This window comes from Malaclemys terrapin, chromosome 20, assembly GCF_027887155.1.
Source record: "Malaclemys terrapin pileata isolate rMalTer1 chromosome 20, rMalTer1.hap1, whole genome shotgun sequence".
NCBI lineage: Eukaryota > Metazoa > Chordata > Testudines > Emydidae > Malaclemys > Malaclemys terrapin.
The window spans coordinates 597,681-611,753 of NC_071524.1; the positions used below are offsets into that span (position 1 = coordinate 597,681).

The 14,073-nt window shown below is 55.8% G+C and overlaps 1 protein-coding gene across 1 annotated transcript in view; it reads right to left on the reverse strand.

Annotated features, from left to right (window-relative positions):
- Positions 1 to 4,767: 4,767 nt before the first annotated feature.
- The window catches only part of LOC128826305 (leukocyte immunoglobulin-like receptor subfamily A member 6), a 76,782-nt gene continuing 67,476 nt past the window's right edge, over positions 4,768 to 14,073 (reverse strand). The window contains 3 exon segments of the mRNA XM_054009552.1: positions 4,768 to 4,814; positions 6,218 to 6,247; positions 9,427 to 9,616. Of these exon segments, the coding sequence (XP_053865527.1) occupies positions 4,768 to 4,814; positions 6,218 to 6,247; positions 9,427 to 9,616 (267 nt within the window).

Sequence of the window (14,073 nt, forward strand, 5' to 3'; positions counted from 1 at the left end):
TATGGAATGAGTCTGGGGGGCATTCGCTGTGGGGATCTGCCCCTGTCCCACAACAGACAGCCCTTTGTGGCTCCCCCCAGGGGCAGCTACTTGGACTGCACATACTTGTTTCTGGGGGGGTTGATGGCGATTTCCTGCCCCCAGACTCGGTACCTGGTTGGGTGGGAGACGGCGTCGTTCCCGGCTGAGTCAAGTTAGTTGCCCCTGCAGGAATAGAACCAGCGTCTGTTGGGGGGGGGGTGAGAAAGCTGGAGCCCTGGTGTCTGTGGTTAGTTATACAGGGAACGTCTCCTCCCCCCAACCAGCAATGGCAGCTCTTACCCAGGCCGAGCCGGCATCCCTGGGGAGAGGATGGGACCCAGGGATTCGGGCCAGCTCAGCGCCCCGGGATCCCAGAATGGGGAGGATCGGCCCAGCGAGACCCTGAGCCAGATACAGCCCCTGCCTGGCTCCACAGAAACCGGAACCAAAATCATTCCTGATTCATATTAATTACCAGGAGCCCCTGTCGTGGGCCAGCTCCCCCACGTGCTCAGAGCTGTACAGACACACGACACAGAGACGGTCCCTGCCCCAGCCAAGTGCCATTCACACCTGGAATCACTGCGGAGCAGGTCTGGGTGCGGTTGTTCCTATTTTGGAGGAGGAACGTCCCTGTGTGTGTAGAACTACAAGGGAGCTTGTCTGCCAAATGGGGCTGTATCAAACCAGGGGGGGCAAATTCTGAGAGCCCAGACTCGCTCTGAGATCACCAGTGTGGGTGGGGACCACACAGGATTCGTCATTTCGGGTTCAGTTTTCATGTAGACAAGGTCCTAGTTCATCTTTCTATCCGTCCTCACAGACGTGCTCCCATCTGTCCACTGCCCCATGTTCCCAAGGACCCATATCCCCACTGACCCATGGCCGGCCATCCCCATGGATCTATCCATCAACCTCTCTATAGAAGAATTCAGCCCATCAGTTCTGTCTGCAGGGACCATCCCCCTCCAAATGGCCCGAATGGCCCCGTGGGCACCTGAGCGGGGAGCCCTGTTCCCTGGGGGATGAATTGTTCCATTTCTCCCACTCACCTTCTCCCTTTGGTTTCGTCATGGGGGAATCCGGCTGCTGGGTCCCAGCTGGGTAAGTTCCCTCTGTGGGATGAAAACAAGCGTTGGCTGGGACGGAGGAGGGAGGGAACCGAGCACCCAGCCATCGGCCCTGAAACTCCAGCGGCTACTGCTGCCCCCTGGCTGGGGAACCCCCCGAGTGACTCCGTCCTCGCTCCCCATCTAGGCGTCCCCTCTGCTGGGTCCAGGGCTCAGGGCTCTCTGGCTTAACCCCCAAGAAAGAGTGGACCCCCTTGAAGGGCTGTCGCGCTGAAGGGGATCCTCCCAGGGACCGTGAGGAGCTGAGAGAGCACAGGCCCGAGTCCGTGACCACTTGGGAACAGCGTGGAGATGGCCTATAACCATCTCCTGAAGAAGGACATTGCAGAGCTGTGCAGAGAGACGGCTGTGCGTTGGAAAGCTCACGAAGGCACAGCTGATTGCTCAGTTGGAAGAGGATGATCACTCTAAAGAGGTGGTTCCTGACCCAGCTGAGGCCATGAGAGAGGCTGGGAGCAGCCGGGCATCCCCGAGACCCATGTCCCTGATCAGCAGGGGGTCTCCGGTGGGTGGATCTGAGATGGATGGAATTGGAGCGGAGATTGAAGGAGTCAGAGGACCAGGAGAGACAGGGAAGGCAGGAGGCAGAACAGCAGGAGATGAACTGGCGATGGCGGAGCTGAGAGGCAGAGGGACCCGTCCAGGGGTGAGTGGGGATGGACCCTGGGGTGCCAATTCCACAGAGAACCTCGACACTAAATTGCTGCCCCAGGTTAAGGACGGGGGAGATACAGATGCCTGTCTCGTGGCCTTTGGGAAGGCTGGCCATGTGGAAAGTCTCCGGCATCTAGCTCCCTTTCTGGGTCCCAAGGCCATAGAGCTGTTTAGCCAGATGGGTGGGGTGGCAGACTGGCTCCCACTACTGCCCCCAGCATATATGTCTGCTTGTACTCTCCTGGGATCAGGCCCCTCAGAACCCCAGTGGACATGGAAAGTGGTGGTCAATGGAGAGAAATTCCTGGGGTGGTGAAATCCTGGGACAGTGAGTACTGTTGTCAGACCCCGGGTGGTGTAGCAATGGCCATCATTAGGATCCAGAGTTATCAGTGTCACATGGAATTGGTAGGTTACAGAGTTAATACGGTGTCTATCTGGGTTGGTAGGTTCCAGGGTTGACACACCGCTGGGCAGCACCCCTGCAAAGGGGGAGCCCTACTTCTGAGCCGTTCTCCCGGGCTGTCTGCAGACTCAGGCAGACAGATAGGATACACAGGATCATTATCCCCGTCTCTCTGTCCCCAGCCCTATTCTCCCAGGGGGATACACACCGAGCTGTGCCCCAAAGGGGTGGGTTTGTGGTGCCGGTGAGCAGCACAAAACCCCGGTCTGTGGGGCCCCCGGGCTGGGGCTGTACATTGGGGGGAAGCTCTCCCAGGCCCTGCCCCCGCCAAGCCAACTGGCATCTGTCTAGTGACACCTCCACCCACATATGAAATGAGGCTGGTGGGGGGGGCGGAGTATATGGGGCATTTGCTGTGGGAATCTGTCCCCATCCCACCCAGCCAGCCCTTCATGGCTCCCCCAGGGGATGGCTCCTTCGGCTGCACAAACCTGTTTTTGTGAGGGTTGATGACGATTTCCTGCCCCCAGACTCGGTACCTGGCCCCGTGCTGCCTGGGCGGGTGGGAGCCGGCGCCGTTCCCGGCTGAGTCAGGTTGGTTCCCTCTGCGGGAATAGAACCAGCGTCTGTCAGGAGTGGGGCGCAGGGGTGTGAAAGCTGGAGCCCTGGTGTCTGTGGTTAGTTATACAGGGACCCCCCATCTCCCAGTCGGCAATGGTGGCTCTTCCCCTGGGGAGAGGATGGGACCCAGGGATTCGGGCCGGCTCAGCGCCCCCGGGATCCCAGAACTAGCAGGGGAGCAGCTGGTCCCACACGCTGCATCTTCGCCCCGCCACCAGCCTTGCATACCCAGCCCCTTCGTCGGCCACCGGACCCCACCACTCACCCTTGGTGGGCAGGCGGCTGGCGAGCAGGGATCCAGCCAGTACTGACGGGGGAGGACAGAAAAGATGGGACAATTTGCCTCTTTTTAAGAGGAAAGTCGGGACACTTACAGGAGGGTTAAACACAGGACTGTCCCATTAAAAACAGGAGGTCTGGTCACCCTTCCACACCCCCGGATCAATCAGGAGTCACCCCCAATGACACAGGGGGCAGGGCTGGGTTCTGATCTCAGCCCCCTGGGATCAAGACAAGGAGATTGAACTGATTTTGGGGGTAAGGGTTCAGGACTCAGCTCCTCTTTTCCTCTCCCCCTACTCCACCCCATCCTGAACACTAAAGTTTCCCCTGCCCCACAGATACTCACCTCCCGACACCCTGCTCTGCCCGGCCAGCCAGCAGCCTGGAGAGGAGACGGCTTGTTAGGGAGCAGATCCCAGGGTGACTGGATGCTACACTCTGGTCTCAGATTCACCCCCCATGGGCACATGGCCTAGTCTCAGATTCCCTGCCCCCCTACCCCATAGACATGCGCCCTGGTCTCACATTCTCCAGCCCCATGTATGAACACCCTGGTCTCAGACCCCAATCATGGACAGACACTCTAGTCTCAATTCTCCACCCCATGGACACACGCCCTGGTCTCAGATCCTGCCCCCCCCGCCCCCCATGGACACAAGCCCTGTCTGTCTCCGATACTCACCAAGGAAGAGGATCATGAGAGCAGCTGTCATGATGGGAGCAGCGAGGGGCCCTCAGTGCTTCCTCCAACACCCCGGTGCCCAGCTCCACCGAGCCCCAAATGAGGAACTCAGCTGGTGGCTCCAGCTGCAGGAAGTTGATAAAGTCTCATCTCTTCCTGCCTCCATCACACATTGTCTCTAGACTTCAGGCGAAATCTACTGTGATCAGAGTAAGCAGAGGGCTTTGCAAAATCCAAGAAACCCAGGGACTGTCAGCCTGGCCAAGCATCATGCAGCTCCCAGCTTGTCCGTGTATCTGTGCAGAGGGGGTACAGGTCACCTCAATGTACCCTGCAGCCTTGAGGAAGATGCATCAGACTGAGAGCCAGGCAACCACCGGGTCTGGTCTTCGACCTTCCACTGACCATGATTTCCATGAAAATTCCATCTCCTTTTCATTCTGGATTCAAGCCCGGCTGGTGACCCATTTCAGTAAAGTTAATACATGATCATGCAATTAAAAGCTGGCGTCGTAATGGAGCTGCATGAAGGGGCAGAGTTAAGGTTGTTCAGAAACGGTTACTGGGGTATTTCCTGGTGCTGGAGGGTTTGACTCTGCAGCCTTCCCTCTCAGCCTGCCAACCTGCCCACCTGTGACATGAGCCGTGGCACCGTGTGAGGAGCGGGTGCGAAGGGGAACACCTGGGTTTGCTGCGGCATAGCTGAGCGGTGATGACGGGTTTACACTGTAACGCCTGGTTCTAAGGGACTTTTCTCAGCATCTGAATTAAATCAACCAGGTTCAAAAGAAAATCAGAGAAAGAGAAATTCCATCCCGGGCCCCCAACAGGTCACCAGCCTGGAGAGACCCAGGGACCTTCTAATGCCCCCGCAGAGACCCTGCCTCCAAGCTGGAGGAGACACTGTCAGTGGTTATGTGGCCAGGCCCCTAGAGAGGGAGGTGACACAGGCTTTGTGTATACGCCATTGGCTAGAGGGCAGCAGAAAGCTGGGGGTCAGGGGGCTCTATTCCCGGTTCTGGGAGGGGAGTGGGGTCCAGGGGTTAGAGCAGGGGGCTGGGAGCCAGAACCCGGGTGTGATGGTCGCGCTGTCGCCCGTCCGTTCTCACACAGCGCTGGGTAACGCCGAGGGCACCACGACGTGGAGGCAGCATTAGAAGATGGTTCAGGAGCCCGGCCAGATGGTCCCAATGGGCTTCTTAAATCCCCCACCCCCCTGCTCACCAGCTGCCCCCATTTGACGAAGTGGGGGATTTTCTTGTTTTCTGTGGGGTTCCAATGGTTTGCATGCAGAGGGGGTGGGACTCAGTTTCCCTGGGGGTTACTGGTGTAACGAGGTGAGGGAGTTTGTTGGTACAGAGGACCGGAGAGGGAACTTGGGACCCCAGCCAATTGCCTGGAGGACGGATACCCCAGTGACCGGTGACCTGAGACCCCGACCCAGAGACCCAGCTCAGGAGTTGCAGATGGTTCTGGCCAGTGGGCGGACAATGGGCTGCAGAGTGAGGACCCCGTGACCTAACCAGCCGGTTCCAGCCAGAGGACAGAAGCAGGAGAGGAGGCCCCGGTTTATGACCCTGTTTACCTGGAGAGAAGACAATGGACAGAGGCGGGGCTTGGGGCCGGGGATCTCGGATGCCCAGCTGGGAAGCAGGGGGGCTCTGGGCTGGAGAGGGGGAGCAGGCAGAGTCCACCTGGATGCAGAGAGACTGGGATGTGCTGGGCTGAGGGAGGCCAGGCCTGAGGCCCTGAGAGTTTCCTGTGCTGTGTTCAACCCTCAATAAACCCTCCTGTTTTACGCTGGCTGAGAGTCACTCCGGTCTAGAGAACAGGGTTGCATCAACCCCTTCGGGGGTGGAGGCCCGGGGGGTCCAGAGCGAGGGGACTCCCTGAGGGGGCCCACGGCAGAGACAGACGTGCTAAGGCTCAGAGCGGTGCGGCTCCAGGAGGTGGAGGGGCCTGACCCCGAGAGAGAGTGGACCCCCGAGAAGGGCTGTTGCACCCCCCCCACGGACTGCACGGGGCCAAGAGTGGGCATCATCTGTGAGTCCATGACACCCCCAACTGCCCAGGAGCCTCCCCTCATAGCTGCTCTCAGCCCTATGGAGCAGGAGGGGGACGAGCAGCAGAATCGCTGCCTAGCAGAGTCACTCCCCAGCCTGTCACCCACAACTAACACCCCCCACCCCAGCCTGCCCCCCCAGTCTCCCATCCTGCCCCCTGGCCTATCCCCCTTCGAATCCCCCCGAGCCTGCCCCCCTCACACCCTGCCCCCTCCATAGCCCATCCCTCCTCACTCCCCTGTCCCCTGCCCCATTTCCCCTCAAATGCCCATCCCCCACTCTCAGTTAAGATGGCCACCATCTCCCAGTGTCCACAGTGGGCGTGGCACCAGGCTGCCCTCAAGGATATGGTGCCTACCTGGGCTAGGAGGGGCAGTAGGGGGCAGGGGAATACAGGGGTGGGAGAATGTGGGGGAACATTGGGGGGTGGGGGCTGAGGGGGACAGGACAGTGGTGGACAATGGAAGCTGCCTGGTTGGGGGATGCCTGGTTTCCCCCGTTGTGAGGATGGGGGTGTCAGCAGCTGTTCCAGGGGGTGTGGCAGGGAGGTCTCCATCCAACTAAGTGGACAGCTAGGGGGACCCCAGCCCCTTTCTTCCCCCCAGAGCAGAAAAACACGACAGCCCTGTTTGCGCATCCACCCCCTCTATCTAATCTAATCTATCCCTCTGTCCGAGAGCACTGGAACAGGAGGCTCGGGGGGGCATAGTGCTCCCATTTTTTACCGGCGATAAAGGTGAGCAGATAATCTGACAACACAAGCAGAGGATGCAGCTGCTCGTGGTGAACAAGGAACCATCTACAAAATGACGCCGTTTATCAGTGGTAAATGGGAAACACCAACAAACACTCTCATCAGGAGCAAACAAGGACACCTACTAACAAGCAAAAAAGAACAAGAAATGCGCTGGACAAATACTTTCAAAGAATTGCTGAACAGGGAGCCACCTGAAGAGGAAGCAAACATCCAGGAGGCAGAAGATCTTGATATGAACACAGACACCCCAACTAAGGAAGAGATCGTTCAAGCCATCAAATCCTTTAAAAATGGGAAAGCTCCTGGCAAGGATAATTGAATGCAGAATTGTTCAAGGTAAATCCTAAATTAGGAGCTTCTATCCTGGCCCCTCTATTTACATCAGTCTGGGAAAGGGAAAAAGTGCCAGATGCGTGGACCAATGGGGTTATAGTTAGTGAAGATACCAAAGAAAGGAACTCTCAGTGACTGTAATAACTGGCGTGGTATCACACTTTTATCTGTGCCGAGCAAAGTGTTGTGTAAGATCCTAGTCCAGCGTACATCAGAGGCAGTTGATAGCGTTCTCAGAAAAGAGCAAGCTGGTTTTCGGAAAGGGCATGTGGATGCACAGATCAGATCTTTCCTCTACGAAACATAATAGAACAGTGCTTAGAATGGCAACAGCAACTCGACATACGTTTCATAGGCTTTGAGAAGGCTTTTGATAGCATTCACAGGACCAGCCTATGGTGCATTCTGCAGGCATATGGAATTCCTTTCCGTATCATCAACGTCATCAAAAGCTTCTATTTCAACTTTACATGCAGTGTTGATCACAGTGAGGTCAGTTTTGAAGTCAAAGCAGAAGTACGTCATGGATGTGCCATGTCTGCAATCCTCTTCAACATTGCCATCAACTGGGTAATGCGGCGTATAACAGAAGACATGCCAAGAGGCATGAAATAGACACTCTTCTCATCCCTTGAAAACCTGGACTTTGCAGATGATGTCACTCTCACATACTCAACACCACATACAAGAAAAAACAACTTGATTCAACAGATTCAGCCAGCAAATTGAATTGAAAATCAACTGCAATAAGACAGATATCATGACATTTAATATTGCCTCACCATCACCAGTACGGATAGAGGATTATGTTCTCACCAGTGTAGAAACATTCACATACTTGGGCAGCACCATCAGCCAGGAGAGTGGAACAAGCCAGGACATCTGGGACAGAATCAGTAAAGCCAGGAACACCTTCAGGAGCTTAAATACAGTCTGGAAACCATCAAAATACAACACCAACACCAAACTCAAGATTTATCAGAGCCGTATACTTTCAACACTACTTTATAGTGCAGAATGCTGGGGAATGAGAAAGTCTGACACGTCCAAACTGGCTTCATTCCATACAACCTGCCTCAGAAAACTCCTCTGTATCTTTTGGCCCCAAACAATCTCAAACTAAGATCTATTGACACCGTTCAGCCAAGAGGATCTGAGCAGGGTCATTGCCAGGAGGCGTTGGAGATGGATCGGTCGTGTGCTTCGGATGGAAACTGATTCCATCACCAGAGTAGCAATCAGATGGACACCTGAAGGGAAGTGAAAACGAGGCCGCCCGAAAACAACATGGTGAAGAGCTGAGGAAGCCGAGCTGAAAAACCTGGGGCACAGCTGGGGAACCATTGAAAGACTTGCCAGAAACAGACAGGAGTGGAGGAGCTTCGTCACTGCCCTAAACGCCAGATGATGATGATGATGATGATGATGATGAAGGGCGGGCAGGAGGGGGTCAATCAAGTGGGGTCAGAGCAAGCAAGATTTGGGGGATTTAGGTGCTGGGGGGCGCTGGGCTGCAGGGGGCTCAGTAGGGGGCACTCTCCCCTGGCAGTCAGGCCTGGCCCCAATGCCCCAGCGTGGCACTAGGGGGTGCTGTCTGAGTAATCATTTCCAGTTCCCCCACCCGCCGCTGCCCCTCACAGTACCATGGCACCAGCCTGGCCTGGCCACACCAGCTGAGTCTAATGGGCCCATCTAGCCCGGCATCCCGCCTCCCATGCTGGCTGCCTATGGCTGCTTCACAGGAAGTCCCAGTCCCAGTCCCCCCCGACTGCTCCATGGCGACTGATGGGCCCAGCTGCCCCCAGAGGAAGCCTCCAGCCACCCCATTAGAGGTGGGTTTGTGTTTGAAGCAGGAGGCTTCTCTCCCCTCCCAAATCCATCAGCAAGTTTGGGGGGGAATCACTGTCCGTGAGAACAGCCTCCATCCCGCTCCCTGGGCAACCACTGGGGGAAGATGCCCCATAATCTGTGACTCAATAGATTTCCCCCCAGCCCCGGTACCTGGTCCCGCTCCAGGAGCCAGCGCCGCTCCAGGCTGGGTCGGGTCATTTCCCCCTGCGGGAACAGAACCTGTGTCCGTCAGCGATCCCTCCTTCCCCACCTGAGAGTCAGCATCGATCGTCAGGGTTCTTCCCGTGTGTGTGTGGGATTTATATGGCTGGGACGGTGTGGGTTGGGCAGCCCCTGGGTCTTGACTCTTCTGTGCATCCCCTGAAGAGGGGCCGCCTGGGGGAGCATCCCCCTGGGAAAGGCTCCTTGATCTGCAACTCCCCCTATGGCCGGGGTCCCCCCCGTCAGCGCCGAACCTCCAGGGGCTGCTGCTCTTCCCTGGCTGGGGACCCCCTAGTGACTCTGTTCCAACTCTGCATCTAGGTGTCCCCTCTGCTGGGCCCAGGTCTCAGGGCAGAGCCTGGCTCTGAGTGTCCCATCTGCGCTGAGTCCCCCCAAGGGTCCAGCTGAACGTGGGGCTCTGGGCACTGAACCAGGCCCCTCACCTGCTACCACCAGCTCCACGGGGTCGCTGGGCTCTGACCAGGCAAAGGGATCTGTTTCATAATGATAATAGCAGGTGTAGCTCCCTCTGGCTCCCCGTCTCATGCTGTGGATGAAAAATTCCCCCGCAACCCCAGCAGGCTCTGCGCGTCCCAGCGGGGTCCAATCCCTGACCTTAAACAGAGAGAACCTGGCGTCCCGGCAACCAGCCCGACACCGAACGGTGACATCCTGCCCTAGGGCTGTCAACCTGCTGGGGCTCAGGGAGATGGTGGGTTTGGGGTACATCTCTGCTCTCAGAAGGAGACAAAGCATGAGACGCTGACCTCGGCCCAGTCTCTGGGGTCTCACAGCTTCCTCCCACCGGTATCCCACAGGCTGCACCGAGTTCCTGTATCCCAGCCCCCCAGAACTGGGGTAACCAGAGCAACCCACCCCCTCCAGCCAGGAGGGGTGCACCCTGCTCCCCTGACTGCCCCAGCCTGGGACTGCTCCCCACCTACCTCTCCCCCCCCGGGGAGCTCTAATCTCTCCCCATCCACTGCCCCAGGGGTGAGATCTCTCCAGTGCTGGTCCAAACAGAACCACGACCCAGAGCAGAGATCTATGTGACCCATAAATACCAATCAGCTGATGTACCCGAGCCAGCGCTGGGGATGATGCCAACTCAGGAGCCCCTCGACCCCACTCCTCTGTGCATCCCCAGAGCAGGGGCACCTGGGGAAGCTTGCTCCTGGGAAAGGCCCCCTTTTCTGCAGCTCTCTCTGGGGGCTGGACTCCCCCTTCCCTCAGCCCTGAAACTCCAGCACCTGCTGCTTTCCCCTGTCTGGGGAACCCCCCCCTCCAGTGGGCCCCAGGGATCAGGGCAGAGCCTGGATCTGAGCATCCCATCAGCACAGAGACCCCCACAGAGGCTGGTTGGGTGTGGGGCTGCGAGCGGGGACACTGAGCCAGGCCCGTTACCTGCTACCACCAGCTCCACAGGGTCACTGGGCTCTAACCAGACGGGTGGGTCCGATTTGATGCTATACCGGCAGCTGTAGCTCCCTGCGTCTCTCCGGCTCACGTTGCGAATGGGAAATTCAGCCACATCCCCAGCCAGCTGTGTCCTGCTGTGTGTTCGGGTTTCCATCTTTGTACAGAAGGAACGTCATGTTCTGGTGCCGACCCCGACACAGTCACGGCTAACCCCAAGTCGACCCCTGGGCACAGGGAGATGGAAGGTTTCGGGTAGTAGGTCTCTGCAGTGAGAAGGAGACAGTCACTGTGCCCCGTCCTCACTGCATGGTCCAAGAGATGGGGCCCCTGGGAGAAAACCCAGCCAGAGGACCCGCTCTGAGATCCCAGAGATTCCTGGGAGCTACGACTAAAAGTGTCCGAGGATCTAAATCCAGAGCATCTCTCTGTACCCGTCTATCTACTTAATGGGCCCCCCAGTCTGGGATCCAGGATGCCTGGGTTCTATCTCCGGCTCTGGGAGGGGAGTGGGGTCTAGTGGTTAGATCGGGAGGGGGCTGGGATTCAGAGGTGCTGGGTGCTGCACAGACACAGTGAGAAAAAGCCCCTGCCCTAAAGCCAAGCCCTGACTATCTTACCAAATACAAGGTGCAGGAACAATGATTATACCCGTTCATACATGGGGAAATGGAGGCAGAGGCAGCTTAAGTGACACCCCAAGGTCCCCTGGGGACAGGAATCCCCCCTCCCTCATCCCCCAATCTCCAGTGGCTGGGGAACCCCCCAGTGACTCTGTCCCTGATTCACGGCTGGGTGTCCCCTCTACTGGGCCCAGAGCTCAGGGTAGAGCCTGGCTCTGAACATCCCATCAGCCCAGAGACCCCCTGTGCATCTGGCAGGCTGTAGGGCTGGGAGTGGGTATGCCAAGCCAGACCCCTCACCTGCTACAACAATCCGCATGTAATCACTGGGATCTGACCATTGGGCAGCTGTAATCTGGAGTGAGATCAGCAGCTGTAGAACCTGCGTCCTCCCATCTAGCGCTGGGGATGGTGAATTCACCCCATCCCCAGCAGCATCCAGCTCCCATATTCGGAAACCACCTTTATACAGAAATAACCTTCTGGCCTCGCACCGATACTGTCAGCGGATGGTGACGGCTCTCCCAGGGCAATCACCCCACTGGGGCTGACGGATATGGAGGGTCCGGGCACAGGGAGCTCTGTGTTCACACACAAACAGGAGTGAGATGGGGAGACACAAACCCCACCCTGTGTGCCTGTAACCTGCCCTTAGCGCCCAGCCCCAGGGACAGCGCCGGGGCTAACAGACACCTCACTGCATCCACAGTCTGTTACTCCTGGGGCAATTCTGCGCATCTGTGGACACGCTAAGGTTGCCAATTTTGGTTGGATCATATTCCTGGAGATTTCATCACATGACTTAATCTTTAATTAAAGATTAATCTATAATTCCTGGAAACTCCAGGCCAATCCCCAAGGGTTGGCAACCCTAGGACATGCATAATTCATTTGTCCTGCATAATTTTGTTTTTTCCGCACAGAAAATACATTCTGCACAAGATGTGCTGCAGTTCTGCCTTTCACTCACCAGAGGCCGCTGTGGTGCCAGAGCACCCAGCAGCACAAACGGAGCCCGCTGTTCTGGTGCCACAGCGGCCCCTGGTGGGTACAAGGCAGAACTGCAGCACTTCTGGGGCAGAATGTATTTTCTGTGGGAAAAAAATTCTCTGCCTGCCCCGTGGTGCAGAATTCCCCCAGGAGCAGAAGTTCATCACAGCACCTGCCGCAGAGCCTGGTTAGGGCAGAGTGGGGCACCCAGGGCTGCTGGGGGGTCACAGACTGGGGCTCAGGAGCTAGTGGAGTGGCCAGGGTGTTGACTGCAGGTGTTGGCCAGGGCTTTCAAGGTGCAGCCATCTTTAATCATCAGACCCGTTTAAATAGAAGCTCCTCCTTGCTTAGGGAGGGAGGGCACACGATACTCTTAGCCAATAGTTTAGGGCTGTCTTTGTAAGGAGGAGCTTCTATTTAAATGGGTCTGATGATGAAAGATGGCTGCACCTCGAAGGCTTTGGCCAACACCAGCAGTCAAGCTTTTCACGAAGAGAGGTTATACGGTCGCTGCTATGGGACCTGAAGAAACAAACACACCGTTGTGGCAAACAGAGTTTGAGACGGGTCATGGGAGCGGGGAAACAAGGATAGCTAACGATGCCTGTACCCGCAGGAACAACGCGGTGGAGAAACACGAGGCCAGACTGCTGTGCCATGATTTGTTTGAGACTCTGGCCCCTGTGGTTTGGCAGGGACCGATGCTCGGTTGGCTAGAGCCTTTTGGATCAAGCCTGCACAGAGACATATTTCAGTTATTGTTGTTTGTTGTTTTTAAAAGCTGCATGCGGAAGGGCTCTCTTGATACACGGTGTAAAAAGTTTTAAAATCATGTTATGAAAAAGTACAAAGATGCCTTACACACATTTCTTACTGTCAATTTTTCAGCAGCTGAACGATCGTTCTTCAGAGGACTTGGAGGTTTTGGACACTGACAGCTCCGAAGGACCGAACGGTTTGGGCCCGATCTGTTTTTGCCCAGACACAAAACCAGATGCTCCACAAAATGCCAAAACAGTGGGGGACGCTTATTCTATGGGCCTGTACTATTTAAAGTAGAGGGAGAAATTCGGTATTAAGCCGGTGCGAGTTCATAACCGTAAATCCGTGATGCGTGCAATTGTGTGAGCAGCTGTGCACAGAATCATCAAGCATTGCCCGAGAGAGAAACAAAATGAGGATTGCCCTGGGTGCGCCATAGATGCCCCTGGTCAGAGGCATCATGCCTGCGTGTCCCGGTCTTTAGATGATGTGAATTGTAAAATTAAAGAAATTAGCGGTAGTTTGTGTATGGAGGACCCTAATAGCGTTTTAGATGAAATCATCAAACCGCCAGATAAATGTTTAATGCAAAATGTTGAACGTCTCCTTCGTTCAGCAAATTACAAAATCTTGCCAAGAAAAAACACTAACAGTTAGAGCGTGTTTGGGGAACAAAACAGGCCATGTTGTAAAATAAAATGTCAGTTGAAAATAACTGTGTAAAGCGTGTTTTTACGGAGTTCAAGGGATGTGGGGTTTGTCAAAAGGGCGGTAGGTTGCCCCCGTAGTATATGCACAGTTAGCATCCGAAGAAGTGGGCTGTAGTCCACGAAAGCTTATGCTCTAATAAATTTGTTAGTCTCTAAGGTGCCACAAGTACTCCTGTTCTTCTTTTTGCGGATACAGACTAACACGGCTGTTACTCTGAAACTTGTCAGTTAGGTTACAGTTTGTCATCAACAACAAAAGGTATATGAACGGCCTGTTCCTCTAACAAAGGCCCAACCACCTCACCCAGCCCTGGTGTTTGTGCATGAGGGTTATAGGCTCCCTATGGACCATTGCAAAGCAGCCCCAGAACCCCTCTTAAATCATGCCATCTTCCGCTTCGGCTGGACCTTTTCATTTTCCACCCCAAGGCCCTCTGCATTAGGACGTATTCATAGCCCCTCTGATTTCAACAACGTCTCCGGTCTCTCATCTACTGTTTCATATTATTTAATGCTGTACATCACCTAGGGTTACAGTTTGCATAAAAGTGTTTTATAAAAACAAAACAAA